Below are 15,015 nucleotides of genomic sequence, written 5' to 3'. Positions count from 1 at the left end.
AGAGGGCAGTTTGACCATTATAAAGAAAAGGCAGATTGATTGCTTTCTCACATCTTTTTCAGTTTGCTGCCTAACCAAAAATTTCAGAGTAAGAGATGTTGAGTCTTATAATGATAAATCCTGCAGTTGATTGCTAAGTTAGTTGCTAGTTAAACATATTATCCAGCATTTAATTATGAATGAAAGTCGGACCTGGTATGTGACATGAGCACCTGGCAAGAGTGCAGAACTAGTTAAAATAGCCTGAACCAAAAGCCTTATGAAAATGGACAGTTTCCTCAATCCACTTAGGGAATTTTCTACCTCATCTGTCAACAATACCATCAACGCCCTGGTTGATCAATGGGATACAAAACTACTTATTGACAATATTCTTTATTGTCTCTGTCTCTCTCTCGCCTCTGTTGCAGAAACCATCAGCTCTTAACTTTTCTAGGCAGTTGAAAGTGATGAACTTGAGGGGACATTAGCTGGAGAACAAAGTCAGGACAAATCAAATTGAGTAGGACACATCTGAAGTACTATTTGGATTTCTGTTCTGTTGCATGCAAGAAAAGGCAGCATAGAAGATTTATTCTATGCCTTTATTGTATCTTCATAAAACAGCTACAGTCTTCATCAAGAACAAAGAAGAAAGGTACAAATAAGAAAGGACTTGCTATAAAAATGTGCATCCTCCTTTATGAACAAAATTGATCAGATTCATCTCAACTTGGGACCTCCAATGTTGGAGCATGTCACGGACAAAATCTTGGCAACTGTCTGTCCTCTTATTTTGAAAAGAAAACATTTGCACAATTAAGCTGAGGATACTATTAATAGAATAGAATAGAATTCTGTATTGGGCAAGTGTGACTGGAAACACAAGGAATTTGTCTTGGTGCAAATGCTCTCAGTGTACATAAAAGAAAAGATACATTCATCAAGAGTCAAGAATCATAAGGTACAACACTTAATAATAGTCATAGGGTACAATAAGCAACCAAATCACACTAGGAAACAGTCAATATAAATCGTAAGGATACAAGCGACAAAGTTACAGTCATATAGTCTCAAGTGGGAGGGGATGGGTGATAAGGAGTGATGAAAAGATTAATAGTAATAGTAGTGCAGACTTTATAAAAAGCTGAACAGTGTTGAGGGAATTATTTGTTTAGCAGAGTGATGGCTTTTGGGAAAAAACTGTTCTTGTGTCTAGTTGTTCTGGTGTGCAGTGCTCTATAGCAGTGATGGCTAACCTTGTCATCGCGTGCTGAAAATGTGCGTGCACGCACACGTGTCTGCACCCATAATGGGGGGGCGGGAAGAGCTCCCCCTGCGCTCCTCCTGCCCCCTTGCACATGCGCACATGACCCCCACACGACTCCCGTCCCCTGTGCATGCACGAGCATCTTTCGCATGTCCCCTGCCCCCTGCACATGTGCGGCAGATACCCGAAAATCAGCTGGCTGGAGGGAGGCGTGTGCGCATGTACAGTGGAATTGAGCTCAGGTGATGGCTCATGTGCTGGCAGAGATGGCTCTGCATGCCACTTCTGGCACACGTGCCATAGGTTTGCCATCACGGCTCTATAGTGTCGTTTTGAGGGTAGGAGTTGAAATAGTTTATGTCCAGGATGTGAGGGGTATGTAAATATTTTCACAGCCCTCTTTTTGACTCGTGCAATATACAGGTCCTCGATGGAAGGCAGGTTGGTAGTAATTGTTTTTTTCTGTGGTCCTAATTACTCTCTGAAGTCTGTGTCTGTCTTGTTGGGTTGCAGAACTGAACCAGACAGTTATAGAGGTGCAGATGACAGACTCAATTATTCCTCCATAGAACTGTATCAGCAGCTCCTTGGGCAGCCTTCAGTCAAGGACCTGTATACAGCACAAGTCAAAAAGAGGGCTGTGAAAATATTTACAGACTCCTCACATCCTGGACATAAACTGTTTCAACTCCTACCCTCAAAACGACACTATACAGCGCTGCACACCAGAACAACTAGACACAAGGACAGTTTTTCCCGGAACACCATCACTCTGATAAACAAATAATTCCCTCAACACTGTCCAACTATTTACAAAGTCTGCACTACTGTTACTATTAACCTTCTCATCACTCCGTATCACCCATTCCCTCCCACTTGTGACTGTATGACTGTAACTTTGTCGCTTGTATCCTTATGATTTATAGACTGTTTCCTAGTATGATTTGATTGCTTACTGTACTCTATGACTATTATTAAGTGTTGTACCTTATGATTCTTGACTCTTGATGAATGTATCTTTTATGTACAATGAGAGCATGTGCATCTAGACAAATTCCTTGTGTTTCCAATCACACTTGCCCAATACAGAATTCTATCTATTCTATTTACATCGTAGCCGAACTTTTACAACAGATGCTTCATAGAATTATCTTTAATATGAATTTGAAAATTGCTACTGGTTTAAAATGGAGAAGGTAAGCAAGGATCATATCATGCTTGCACTGAATGCACTTGCTGACAATTATTGACTGGACACAATATATTGAAAATACATGTAATAATGTAACGTAATATCTTAACGCATAAGTGAATATCATTTTTGATAAAACTGTCCAATTATTAATATATGTCAGAGGGCCATCTTTCAAATATCTGAATGGGGGTATTCTCTTTTGTTGTTTCCAGGCCAAATAACACACTTCCTCAAGAACTGCATTTAACTTCCAATTTTTCAGCATTTAGAAGATATATAGATGCATTTATTTTACAATAAATAAGTTTTGTACTTTCAAATCAGTCTTGACTCCTGGTGATGTTTTGGTCTAAACCTGTTTGAAAACATTAAGTGAAGTAGAGTCCACCTACTTAACTCCCTCATCAAACATTTTTTTTTGGATGTTACGATTTTTGCCATCATTCAGTTTGAATCTGCCTTCCTGTGACTCTGAATTCAAGTCAAAATCATCTTGTCTGATATTCTTTCAAGTACTTGAAGTATACTATTTTAGTTTCTCTTCTCTTTTCAAAGGTTAACATTCCCAGTCTCTTCACTGTCTTCCAAAAACTTAGTTTCTACTTCTTTGATCATCTTCACTACCCATCTTTCTACCTATTTCAGTTTCTCTGAATGCCTTTTTTAAGTGTGATGCCCACAACTGGTATACTATTTGACACAAAATAAAATAAAGTAAAAATGTTATTGTGGATATTCATGTGATCTCTGAGATGGTTGTATGTTAGGCAGGGGTGGGTTTCTACCGGTTCTGTCCACCTCTGTAGAACCGGTAGCTCTGAAGAGCAGCAGACATAGAACCGGTTCTATGTCTGCTGATGTTTTTGCCCACTGCCTGCCTGGGATCTTACCTGATCTTTATTTCCTGATTTTTCAACTTCAGCTGCTGAACGAGGCACAGCTGCAGTTAAAAAAAACAAGAAAAGAGGGCTGTTTCAAAGGCTGCTTCTCAGCAGCAGCATGGTAATGATGATTACCAGGCCTGCGGCTCAAAGCTGGCAGGGAAGCTCGTAAATCCCGAACCGGTAGTTAACCCTGTCATATCCCACCCCTGATGTTAGGATATTTTATCAAATGCTTTACTGAAGCCAAGATATATTATGTCCATATTAATCCACTATCTATTAAGTGGGATTAATATGGAAATAATGAAAAATTATTTTTTTTAAATAATGCTGTTACTTGGTAATTACTACATTCATTTCAAGGTGCTTACAAGTCTACTTGTTTATGATCTACTCTATGAACTCAGATTGACTGGTCTGTAGTTTTCTGGGTGCTCTTCCACTTGTCCTTTTGAACATAAAGACATTCTGTTCTGCATAATTTCCTGCTAGGGGATAAACTTTTTATTTACAAAATTGATCCGAACAAGAGTTCACAGGCTCTTTTTTGTTACTTGTTATATGAATTTTATTGTAGTAAATGAGGAATGTGTAAAGTAATTCATTTTTTGTTTTTATTTTGAAGATATATAAACAAGGCTGCTTCATTTTTGTTTGTTTTTTACTGTTCTTAGCATCCTTTATTAATCTCAGGGCATTCCAACTTTTAGTATTTGAGATTCTATCTCAGTATCATGTTTTGTTTTCCTTAAAATAAAATAAAAATGCCAGCTGACTTTCCCCCAGTGTTCTCATGTTTCAATTTCATCAACAAAGCATTCTGTATTTGTTGATATCTGGTCAAAAATGCCTTATCTTCTTGCACTATATCCTTTGAAGGAGAAAGTTAGGCTATATCAAACTCAGAAAGTTGTCAGTTAAGATGAGCCAGGAATTTCCTGCAAGTGCCATGCTTGGCAGAATTTGTCTCCCAACAGATATCAGGGTAATTAAATTTCCTATCACTGTTACTCCACGTTCTTTGAAAGTCTGTGATGTGCTTTTGGAAAACATTATCCACATCTTCTTGGTGGAGAGATGAAAATGAACACTAAATTGGTATGGATTTTATTCATTTATCCTGTTTTAACAATTCAATGAATATGTTTTTCAAGAACATTAAATATGAGATCTTAAGAAATCAACAATATATTATTTTTTATGCTTACTGGATACCCAGAGAATGTTTAAGAATGACTGGTTATTACAAGTATAAAAGGAATACAGGGAAATATTATGTTCTCATATTACATTTGATATCCAATTCAGACTGCCTCATTATTTGGGTTTAACAGCTCTCAGTTTGCTAGATCTATCTCTAATCAATGAATTATTCTTAGAAGTTGGAAAAAAGATGTGAGACAGACAGACATACAGACACATATATATATATGGATTTCAGATTTCTATTTGCTTTCAGTTTGTGCACAGACTCTTTTCTATATAATGGAAAGACTGATAAATATTATTTTAGGTCCTCAAGATTTAATGATATGTTTAAAAGTTAGTCTGTATATTTATATGCACTATAACACATTTGTATTCATTTTTTAAAATTTCTGTTAGTTTGTATTTATTTCTATTTTGTTCTGAAATTGTACTAAACCTTACCATTTCCACACATAGCATCCTTGAAGAAAACAATACAAGGGGATGAGCTTTTGAATGCTTCCATTACTTCCACATCAATCACACATGATGAAGCAACTGAGACAGATAGTGTTCTGGGAGTTCCAGAATTGATCTCAGACTCTCTTTGCAATGAGAAATCAGTGACAAATAGCCAAAATTGCCTTTGGTCTGAAGAATCACTGCCCATTTCCTAGGGTTGAAAGGGGAAAAAAAAATTAAATGTTAAAGTTTAAGAAAATATTTTTGAACCAGCATAAAGTTAAAGACAATGAAGCATATGAAAACTTCAATTTATCTAGCAGAATTTTAATCAGAGTACAATCAATGGATCATACAATACATGCAGGTACTCTTACCCACTGAACAGAAGTTCAGAGAAAAAGATTGCCTCGTTTTGTGGCACAATTTTGTTCTATTTAGAGTGATTTTAAGATAATGGCTGCACATCGTCTCTTCTTCCCATATCTCACCCTTAATCATCACCACCAAAGCTCAAAATATTGGCTAAAAATTTATATGGTTTTAGGTGACATATAGAATCACTAGATCTTTTGTAAATCTTCAGAAGATCAGGACATGATTATGGTTGTACTCCAGCTATAAGCAGAAAAACATCCAGGTCCTGTATATGTGCTGGACAAAATCAATGATCATCATTGCTGCCTACCGATTGCAATAAACCAACTATGTGATATGACTAGATTTGACACCTAGAAAATATAAGGGTGGGTGCTGTACCATATTTCAAGTTGTTATACAGGTAATTTTCATTTAACAACCACAACTGGAACCATTCTTGTCACTAAAGCATGTGGTCATTAAGTGAAATATCAAGTGACTGCAAAGGGCTTGCAACCTCACTTCTACCATAATAATTAAGAGAATCTCTCAGTCACTAGCAAGACATCACATGATTGCAGGTTTTTAAGAAGACATTTGAGAATAATTTGTCTGAAATATTGCAGGTTTCCTGTTTGAGCAAATGGTTAGACTAGAAGACCTCCAAGGTCCCTTCCAACTCTGTTTTTATGTTAACTACAATTTTACTGCCAGGCTTTCAGTGGGCTCTGTTTGTTGAAAGTCAGGTATAAAGTGTGAAAATGACAATGACCACGAAACATTATGATCATTGTAAAAATCTGCTGGTTGTAAAACACCTGAATTTTGATCATGTGTGACTCAAGGGATAGTGCAACAGTCATAATAAATGCAAGGACTGGTCATAATGTTACTGTTTAAGTGCTGTCATATTTTGAATAGTTGCTAAAGAGGGCAGTTGTTAAGTGATGTCTACCTGTACCAATTCAACACAGCAAACCACTGCAAATTATTTTATTGGTCAAAGTGAAAGTCAGTATAGTGCAGGTATGATTTGCAGCTCTGTGATTCCCCTTCTGCAATTTCCAGAATCAACTGTACTACATGATTGAAAGTAAGTAAAATTTTGAAGTGAAAAATACCAATAAAATCTGTAAATTCTAAATTTCACTTCTTTTGTTAGTTTGATATCTTGTTTTTCCTCCAATAATACGATGCAGCATACATGGTACTCTTTTTCCCCATTTTATTTGAATAACAATTCTGTAAGGTAGGTTGGGTTGAATGATGGTAAAGTCATCCCATCAAATTCCATGGCTGAAGATAGACTTGAAGATAGATTTGAATATCAATCTCAGACTTTCAATTCCCTTAGAAAATTCTGAGCTTACCCAATTTACCTCATCTTTCTACTCACAGAAGTTTCTAGCCACTAAAAAGCATTAAGTCCTGCATCCAACTATGAATAGCTCATTCTTAATTAAGGTTTAAATATAAATGTTTTCCTTGTATGCATTGGTTTTCAAATAAGTCACTTTGCAAATTTCATAATTATTGAGCAATTCAAGCTTGCTATATGATTAGTCTTTGACTAATATTATTTTGAAATTTTAAACAATTATGTTTTTTTTCTTTTAATAAAAAATACCAGAAGCATTATTACTACACTGTGTAATGTGCTCCATTTTCCTAGTAGAAACTCTATAGGTATAAACATGGAAGTTTTCTTCCTGGATAAATTTCAACATTTTTCAAGGATGAATACAAACTAAATGATTCATAAAAGGTAACAGGAGAAACAAAAACATCTATTCTAACAACATAAATATCCTATTTGGGACAGGAAGATAAATATATTCAGTAGAAGATAAAGGTCATCAAAACAAATGATCTCATAACGAAATTGTTTACCTTTTGTAGCTCTTTCTACTATACTCAAAGGGTTTCAGCTTTGTATTAATCAACTTACTATTAAGTAGTGAATAAAAACACTGCAAAATAGTAATTCTTGAAGATATTGCAGAATTACTTTAGATTAAAATTTTACTCAACTTTATCATTTGACATTTTTATCATTCATATCAAATGCTTAGGCACATTTTCCTGAAAGTAGGCCCTCTCAGAAGTCAAAGAAATATGTTTAGATTGTACTATTAAAAGTGTGTGGTGTAACAACAGGTGTTATAAAATATCTATAAAATTAGAATGCTTAAACTGAAATAGTGATGCTGTAGCTGAATTTGAAACAACAACAAGTGAGCAGGATCACAATCTCCCTTTTCTTCTCAGTACTTCTGCCATAATTCACCCATTTCCACAGAACCAAATGGCCTTTTCCAGGAACTGAGTCTGTATTCGGAGTCCTATTGGCATGAACCCAACTCTAAAGATATTTCCACTTATCGTAACATCATCATCTGTAGACATAACAATTCAATTAGTCTTTAAAATGTCACAGTAACACTTTTTTCTATTAACAGCTTTCTATAGCTACCATATCTCTTCAGAATCAAGAATATTAGAGCTTTAATCTGATATTTGCATTTTATTTTTCAAATAATTGTATTTTTATTTATTTTATTTATTTTAATTTTATTTATGGCCTTTTTTGAGTGACTTAAAAAGGGTTAATAAACTGCAATGTATAATTTCTTCAATCTTGTTTTGCTCTGCTGTTCTCATTTCAATTATTAATTGAAAATTGAATTTTAATTACACTTTTTGAAGACATAAAGCAGAAACACTGAACACTGAATTACTAACCTTTAGATTCTGACCAACAAGACTGTCAGCCAGAAAGCAAATAACAATAAGTCATTTTAAAACCATCATCTTCCTGTATGTGTCAATTTGTTCTGAACAAAAAGGACAGAACAGACTAACAGCAGCAGGATTGAGTTATGTGACAGTACAGTTCTCCAAGCCCAGATGGAATATATTTCCACATTTTCCTTTCGTACCATAATACTTATTCTGAATAGTAATAATAAAAAGACAATATTTCCATTTCCCAATTCACAGAAATTTTCTGGAGAAAAATTCCCCCAGTTCTCTGGAAGAGTTCTGATTTAAAAAGAAGACAAAAGGAGATTTGACTCTAAAACACAAAATGTAATCAGAAAAGATTATTTTTCCTGGAATGAATTAGTCTGCAATTTTTTTTTAAACTGAACCAAGGTCTTCCCTCAAATTTTATGATATAGTAGACTCTTATGAAGGACACATCCTTGCTGGCAGAGATTTACTAATAAACAAGTTCCAGCCCTGACATTTTATTTCTGGAACAGTTAACCTAGGTGAGCTCATTTACATCTTCCTAATTTCTGGATCTCATTCCCAATAACGGTGTATCTTTTTTCCATTTTGAAGATGCTGACAAAGTAGAATTAAGTGACTACTATAAAATACTACCTACAACTAAATATTTGAGCTAACAGTGATATTCAGTTGCAGAATTCTGAATGATTTTTTAATTTTTTTTCATATTAATTAAAACAAAATTAATGCACACGGGAAACAAAATCACCTGGGATGTTTCTAGTACAAAGGCTATGCTTTTAATTTGTGGAAACTGAGAACATAGGATCAGAGAAGCTAAAAAAAGATTATAAATTTGAAAAGCTGTACTACAAATCAACTGTGTTATTATACGATTCTAGTCTTCCCCATAGTCTGCGGCAACTTTGTGTATGGCCACTTGAGATGGTGAAAAAAAAAATCCTAATAGGGAGCTCTACTGCTTACAACCAGTGGTGTCCCCCAGCTGTTGAGTGGATTATACTGGGACATAACAGGGCTTACAACTGACCAAGACGGATGCATAGCCATATAAAATGCAATTAACTTACATTTAATTTTAAAAGATTCTTTGGTTGCCTTACTGATTTAAAGTCAATTGTTTTCTTAGTTTCCTGCATTAGTTATTCTTGACAGATTTTACCTCTCTTGTTGACTATTTAATGTCTATAAGAATGGGGTTATCTCTATCTATCTATCTATCTATCTATCTATCTATCTATCTACCTATCTATCATCTCATTCTGAACCGCCCATCTGCTCTGCACTAGATAGCTTAAAATGAATAAAATAATCAGACAGAAGCATACATGTTTTATTTATGCCCAATTACCTCAAAATTTCTGAGAAAGAATACAAGCACATCTTTATAGCTGGGTTTCTCATGAAAATATGATTTAAGGATTGGAATTATGGTTATAAAAGATTTGGAACTAGCAGAATATAATAGAGGTGTACAAAATTCTGTGGTAGAGCTGTGGAATTTTTATTTACCCCCAACACGTATAATTTTTTCCTCTGTTCCATTCAAACAGAAAAAATCTGAATATTCCTGGATGGTTAATGTAATTCTGGAAGTGGATTACTCAAAATTGGAAGTAATTGTATATTCTGGATGCTGCCCAACTACTCTTCTATGGACAGTTCATGGCGAAAGGTAGACTACACCCCTCTCTAGGGTTAAAAATATCTATTTATGGTCACATTTAGAATATAATATATAATTTTGTTTAGTATATCTCAAAAAGGATATAAGATCTATTATAACATTTTGTGCACCAGAACATCCTAATTCAAAGCCACTCAATATCTTCAGGAAAGGGCTAATGCTTTCTCGTCCGGATTATGGGCTTCCCAAAAGAATCTGGTTGACTGTTGTGAAAGGATCATACTTATAAAGATGCACTATTGATCTCTTCCAGTAGTTCTTCAAGCCAATATAAACTAATTTATCAACACACAAACTTTTGTGAATTATAGTACAGTTTAACAGATAATTGGAGCACAGACCTAAAAGGAGTTCACATGTACACCCTGCTGTTGATGGGACAGTGTCTTTTAAAGTAGGGGGAAAAGAGATGGTTACAGGAAATGAAAAACACTGGGGATGACATATAAATTGTCTAAATATTGCCTTACATTTTTAAAAAAGTTTGTTTAAACTCCCTCTACTTTACAATAATGTAAATATTAAAAAGTCACTGTTGAACAGCCTATTTTTTCTTTTGCTAGGTAAAATATCCTATTGGCAAATCTGAAGTTCAGGAATAAAATAGCCATCATGAACATGCTTAGCTGCGGGGACTGAGGATTTCCCAGATGTACAGCTAATTTCAACAGAGCTTGCTGGTGTCTTATATTAAAGGCTTCCAAACATGAAGCAGATGTAACCAGGAGGCATATAAATTATGCGAGAACCCAAATGTCTGGAGCAATGCTTGAGAAGGCGATTTTCTTTCTTTCTGTTAAAGGAGCTCATTCAACTGCCACTGATTCTGTAAAAGCTAAGACAGCTATTATTTAATTAAGTAAAGTATACTTTATTGCTTAAAGCTAATCTAATGTTTAAGTTGTCTTTTAATACCAGATTATAGTATTAGATTGTAGTAAGTAAAACAAACAAAATTTTACAAGACTTTTAACCTTAGTGTCTCCCATGTGTAGTTTTATGGAAGATTTCATGTTTCATTTAATGTGATATCCAGTTAAATTCTCTGGAATGTAATTCAACCAGGTATGCCATATATGTTTTGTTGGAGTAATTTGTAGAACTGTGTTGACAAGCAAACTCCAGCAGCTGTCCACAAGCCCATATAAAATGTTTAGTGAAAGAAAATATTAGAAATCTTAGGAAGATAGCTTGGAAAGAAGGCAAAAAATAAAGAGTTAACCATTTGGATTATAAAGGGCAGAGGGAGTGGCAAATGAAATCTACCCAGACATATTCAGTTTTTACTGCAGTTTCTAGATTTATGCACTTAGTCATCTCTCATCTAATTATGTAATATTTTCAACATACAAATATGCTTTTGGTGTCATCTTTATATCTTTCAGAGTAGTTTCTGGTGAATGCAATAGTTCCAGTTCAATCAAAATCTTCTTTATGGTACTGTACACACAAAACTTTTTGTAACTGGAATTATTTATATTATCCACTGTCTAAGTGAGTAAGATTATTTTAGGTATAACACATTACTTCCTTAGTATCATAATACTGTTTTTACTTTATTCTTCAATTTTTTTGTAAATAATGTTTCTAAAATGATTTTTAAATTTTAATATGATTCTATTGACATTATATAATCTAGTAATTTGATTTAATAATTGGACAGCCACTATGAAATAGGACTGGAAACACGAAGTTCACATTTGCCCTTCCTCATGGGAACCAACTGGGCCAGTTATTTTCCCTGAGCCCACTTCATGAGATTGTTGCTCCTGGGATAAAAGGCAAGGAAATCCCTACGTAAACCTTATGTTTTTAGAGGAAAGACAGAATAACAATCAAACAACTATAAAGATGGAAACCCTCTAATGAAACTCTTAAGGCGGCATCAGGCTTTAAGGAACTGTACCAATAAAGGAGAATATTTGTAGTTCAGGGTTGAAATTAAGAGTGCTTACTGCTCTCTGAGCTTGGTTGATTTCTTGCAGACATTTCATTATCCAAACTAGGTAACACCATCAGTGTTAGCAATGCTAGTTAGGGTAATGAACATCTGCCAAAAAAGCCAAACAAACAACCAAGCTCAGAGAGCACCAATGACCCCTCATTTAAGAAATTCTGTTGGTCATCTTTTTGAACTGTTGAGCATATTTGGAATTACGAGAACATGTCAACAATCTTCTCACAAACTAACTGAACTTTTACTGAACAGGAGCAATGAACCGGTTTATTTACAATAGCACATACATTCTGTTTATACACTTTACAAGAAAGAGCTTTACATGGCAATAAATAAAAGACACATATAATTCATTTGCTACTTCAAAACTAAAGAACAATTTCAACGTAGAAAATGGCTCCTATATTTCTGGAGAAGAAATTCTCCTATTACCAAACCCAAAGAATTCTCTAGCACATAAAAGGATTCTCATTTAGACTGACAACATATTCAGTGGTTTAGTTTGGGGCTGGGATAAGAAGAATCAGGTTCAGGAATCTGTTTGACCAAAGTGAGTGATTTTGATCTAGTCACTTCCTTTTAGCTCAGCCTATCTCACAGGGTTTTGTGCAAATAAAATAAAGGGAGACTCCTATATGTACAACACTGAGCTCTTAAACCTAGAATATAAAGCAATAATAATTAAAAATAACTTATTGATATATAAAGGATTATTTAAATAAAACAATACCTGCAGCCTTTGATATATAACATATGCCCAAAAACTGCAACGCTGAGGTAAATCACCCATCTGAAAAACAATTAAAATTTGGGCTAATATTGAATTCCAAACTATTACTGATTGATTACTTTACTGATTGTAAAATTGTTGAGGAAAAGAAATACCTGGTAAATTTCCTGGAGACAATGAACAGCTGGGGGGAAATATAAATTTGACAGTTGTTCTCTTTCATCTGCATCAATGTAATCAGCAGAAGCAGCAAGAATGTAACAGAAACTTGGAGGAAGCTGGTTAGCAGTAACATGCTGAAAATAATAAAAATAGATACAGTCATTTAATAAATGGATGGTCCAAACTAAATTTATTTGGTGCAGACTAGGAAGTCCTTCTAAATAAGTGAAACGAGACAGTTAGCAGACAACTTCTCCAAATGTCAATCCTCTCTGCAAAATCAGAAATAATAGTTCATCTACATTTTCTTCCGAGTATGCACCCACAACTTTATGACACATAAGAATATAGTGAAGCACAAAGCAACAAATCACGGAAATGGCTTTTGCTGTGATAAAACTGGCCAAATGGGGTTCTAATATTTTCATTTCCTCACATACTTTCTCTGCCATTTTGGACCATCCATTTATTAAACGTTAGGATGAAACCAACAATAAATATTTTAAGCTATGTTACTGAGAAGCAAGAATGCTGCCAAACTGAATCTCCAGCAGCAAGAGGATAATTGAGGACATGAATAGTACAGCTAGTACAGCATAACATGATGTTCTCTTTATCGATGGCTATTATGAGATCAAATCTGTTTTATTTATTTGAAAATTGTATAAAGCAAATATAATGCTAATTATAAATTTAAAGGTCAATAAATATTGAGAGTTATTTTTTGATAATTACTCCAATTACAAAGGAATGGCAATAATAAAAAAGCTTCATCTTTGTATATCCATTTGTGCACTTGGAGTTTCTGAAATATCACAACTTATTAAATCTGTGATTCATGTTCCAAAAAACCATATACTTATTTAACATCCTATTTAAAGGATCTTGGGTGCTTTTGCCCTATTTTCTCTATATGAATGCAAATCTGGAATTCACAAACCCCGTCTTCAATCAACATTGCTTTACCCAAATTAACTAAGAGATAAGTGCAAGACAATAATTGAATATACCGCCACAGAATTTTCAATGTGAATTAACAAGAAATTCAGCAAAGCATGATTTTTTAAGTATATCCTTTCACTAGAAGACATAACACACAAATGCCCCTTGCATCAATGTTTGCGTTTTTTATTTTGTACAAAGCATGATTCCTTACAGACTGCAGAAGTGGGTGGTGTACAGACGGGGGGAAGGATTGGAAAGAGCTTTTAAAGAAAGATTGATTTGTGGAGCACTTAGAAAATTCACAGAAGGGTCAGAAAAGGGTTTTACTCTATATTAATCCAAATCGGTTTTGGTGGTGAATTCCCCACAGCAGTAACCCAGTGAGAGTTTTATGCTGATGAAGGAACATTTCTGGGTTTCTCCCACACTCTTCAGAACACAGCTAGCATACTAACAATAGGAAACGAAGCACAGCAGTGATAGAACAACAATTGTGGAAGGACTACACCCACAGGTACAAGATGGAACCACTTAAAAGCATACATCTTCCCCTGCTAAGAGAGAAGGAAGAGAACAACCCCTCATTAAGCCTGGTACCTTAACCATTGCACCAAACTGTTCCTTCATTTTGAGATTTATTTATAAAGGAATTAAAATACAAGGCAAAGCAGGCTATAACTTCTGCCCTAACCATAACTCCACCTGTTCCATTATTCAAATCCTGCATGACTCCTACTTTAAATTTTACACAAAGAGCAAAAGCATCAACATACTTTAATCTGGGGTTTAATATTTTGTACAGTCCCTCCCAGATTGAAGTTATAATTAAGTAGGAACCTTAAATAATATTTTATTTTTCTGAGATAAGAGATAAGTAAACAGATTTTCCATTTATTAGATTAAGAGGAGAGGAGAGGAGAGGAGAGGAGAGAGAGATAAGATAGAGGGGGAGGGGGAGAGAGGGAGTGAGCTTCAATTTATTCCTTACAAGGCACAGAAAAATCTCCTTATATATTGAATATGCAAAATCTATGCAACATTGATTTTATCTACTTCGACTTCAATAACAGTTAAAATATGGATATTTCTATGCAATATTTGAGAAAAAAAATATTTTAGTGTAAACTACAAGAATATTCTAGTTTGCCTTGTTATCATTTTGAATATGCTTTTGTAGCAGGAAATACATCTTCCAAGCTAGAATGTACCTTAGCTATCTTTCTCTCCCAAACTGCAAGTTATAAATCAGTAAAACAGAATCTGAGAATCTCATTAAATTACTGTCAAATTTTAAACAACAAACTATGGTGTCTTAATTACTGCAAACAGTTTTGCATACATTTTATTTACTTCACATTTTCTCATTTTTACAGCTAACAGCACTGCTTTAGCATTAATAAAGTATTCTATTATAGAAGTTTATCTCCTTCATGTATGGT

General features: G+C 34.5%; 1 protein-coding gene across 3 annotated transcripts in view; it reads right to left on the bottom strand.

The window, feature by feature from the left end:
- Window positions 1-15,015, bottom strand: part of SPIDR (scaffold protein involved in DNA repair) — a 177,696-nt gene that overhangs the window by 14,579 nt on the left and 148,102 nt on the right. For 2 of the 3 annotated variants that reach the window (XR_015743192.1, XM_087931215.1), the window contains exons 13-15: window positions 12,625-12,765; window positions 12,470-12,529; window positions 4,979-5,189 (exon numbers count right to left, since the gene is read on the bottom strand). Coding sequence is in view for 2 of the 3 variants with exons in the window: in XM_087931215.1 (XP_087787341.1) it covers window positions 4,979-5,189; window positions 12,470-12,529; window positions 12,625-12,765 (412 nt within the window). In the remaining variant the exon portion in view is untranslated. Of the gene's footprint in view, window positions 1-565; window positions 1,860-4,978; window positions 5,190-12,469; window positions 12,530-12,624; window positions 12,766-15,015 lie in introns of those variants that run through there. The other variant, XM_087931216.1, reaches the window with a different exon arrangement.

Source organism: Pseudonaja textilis, chromosome 3 (genome assembly GCF_049901715.1).
Source record: "Pseudonaja textilis isolate UNSWEBS1 chromosome 3, rPseTex1.2, whole genome shotgun sequence".
NCBI lineage: Eukaryota > Metazoa > Chordata > Lepidosauria > Squamata > Elapidae > Pseudonaja > Pseudonaja textilis.
The sequence above is the reverse complement of the archived record's forward strand: the minus strand, read 5'-3'. Positions and strand labels throughout refer to the sequence as shown.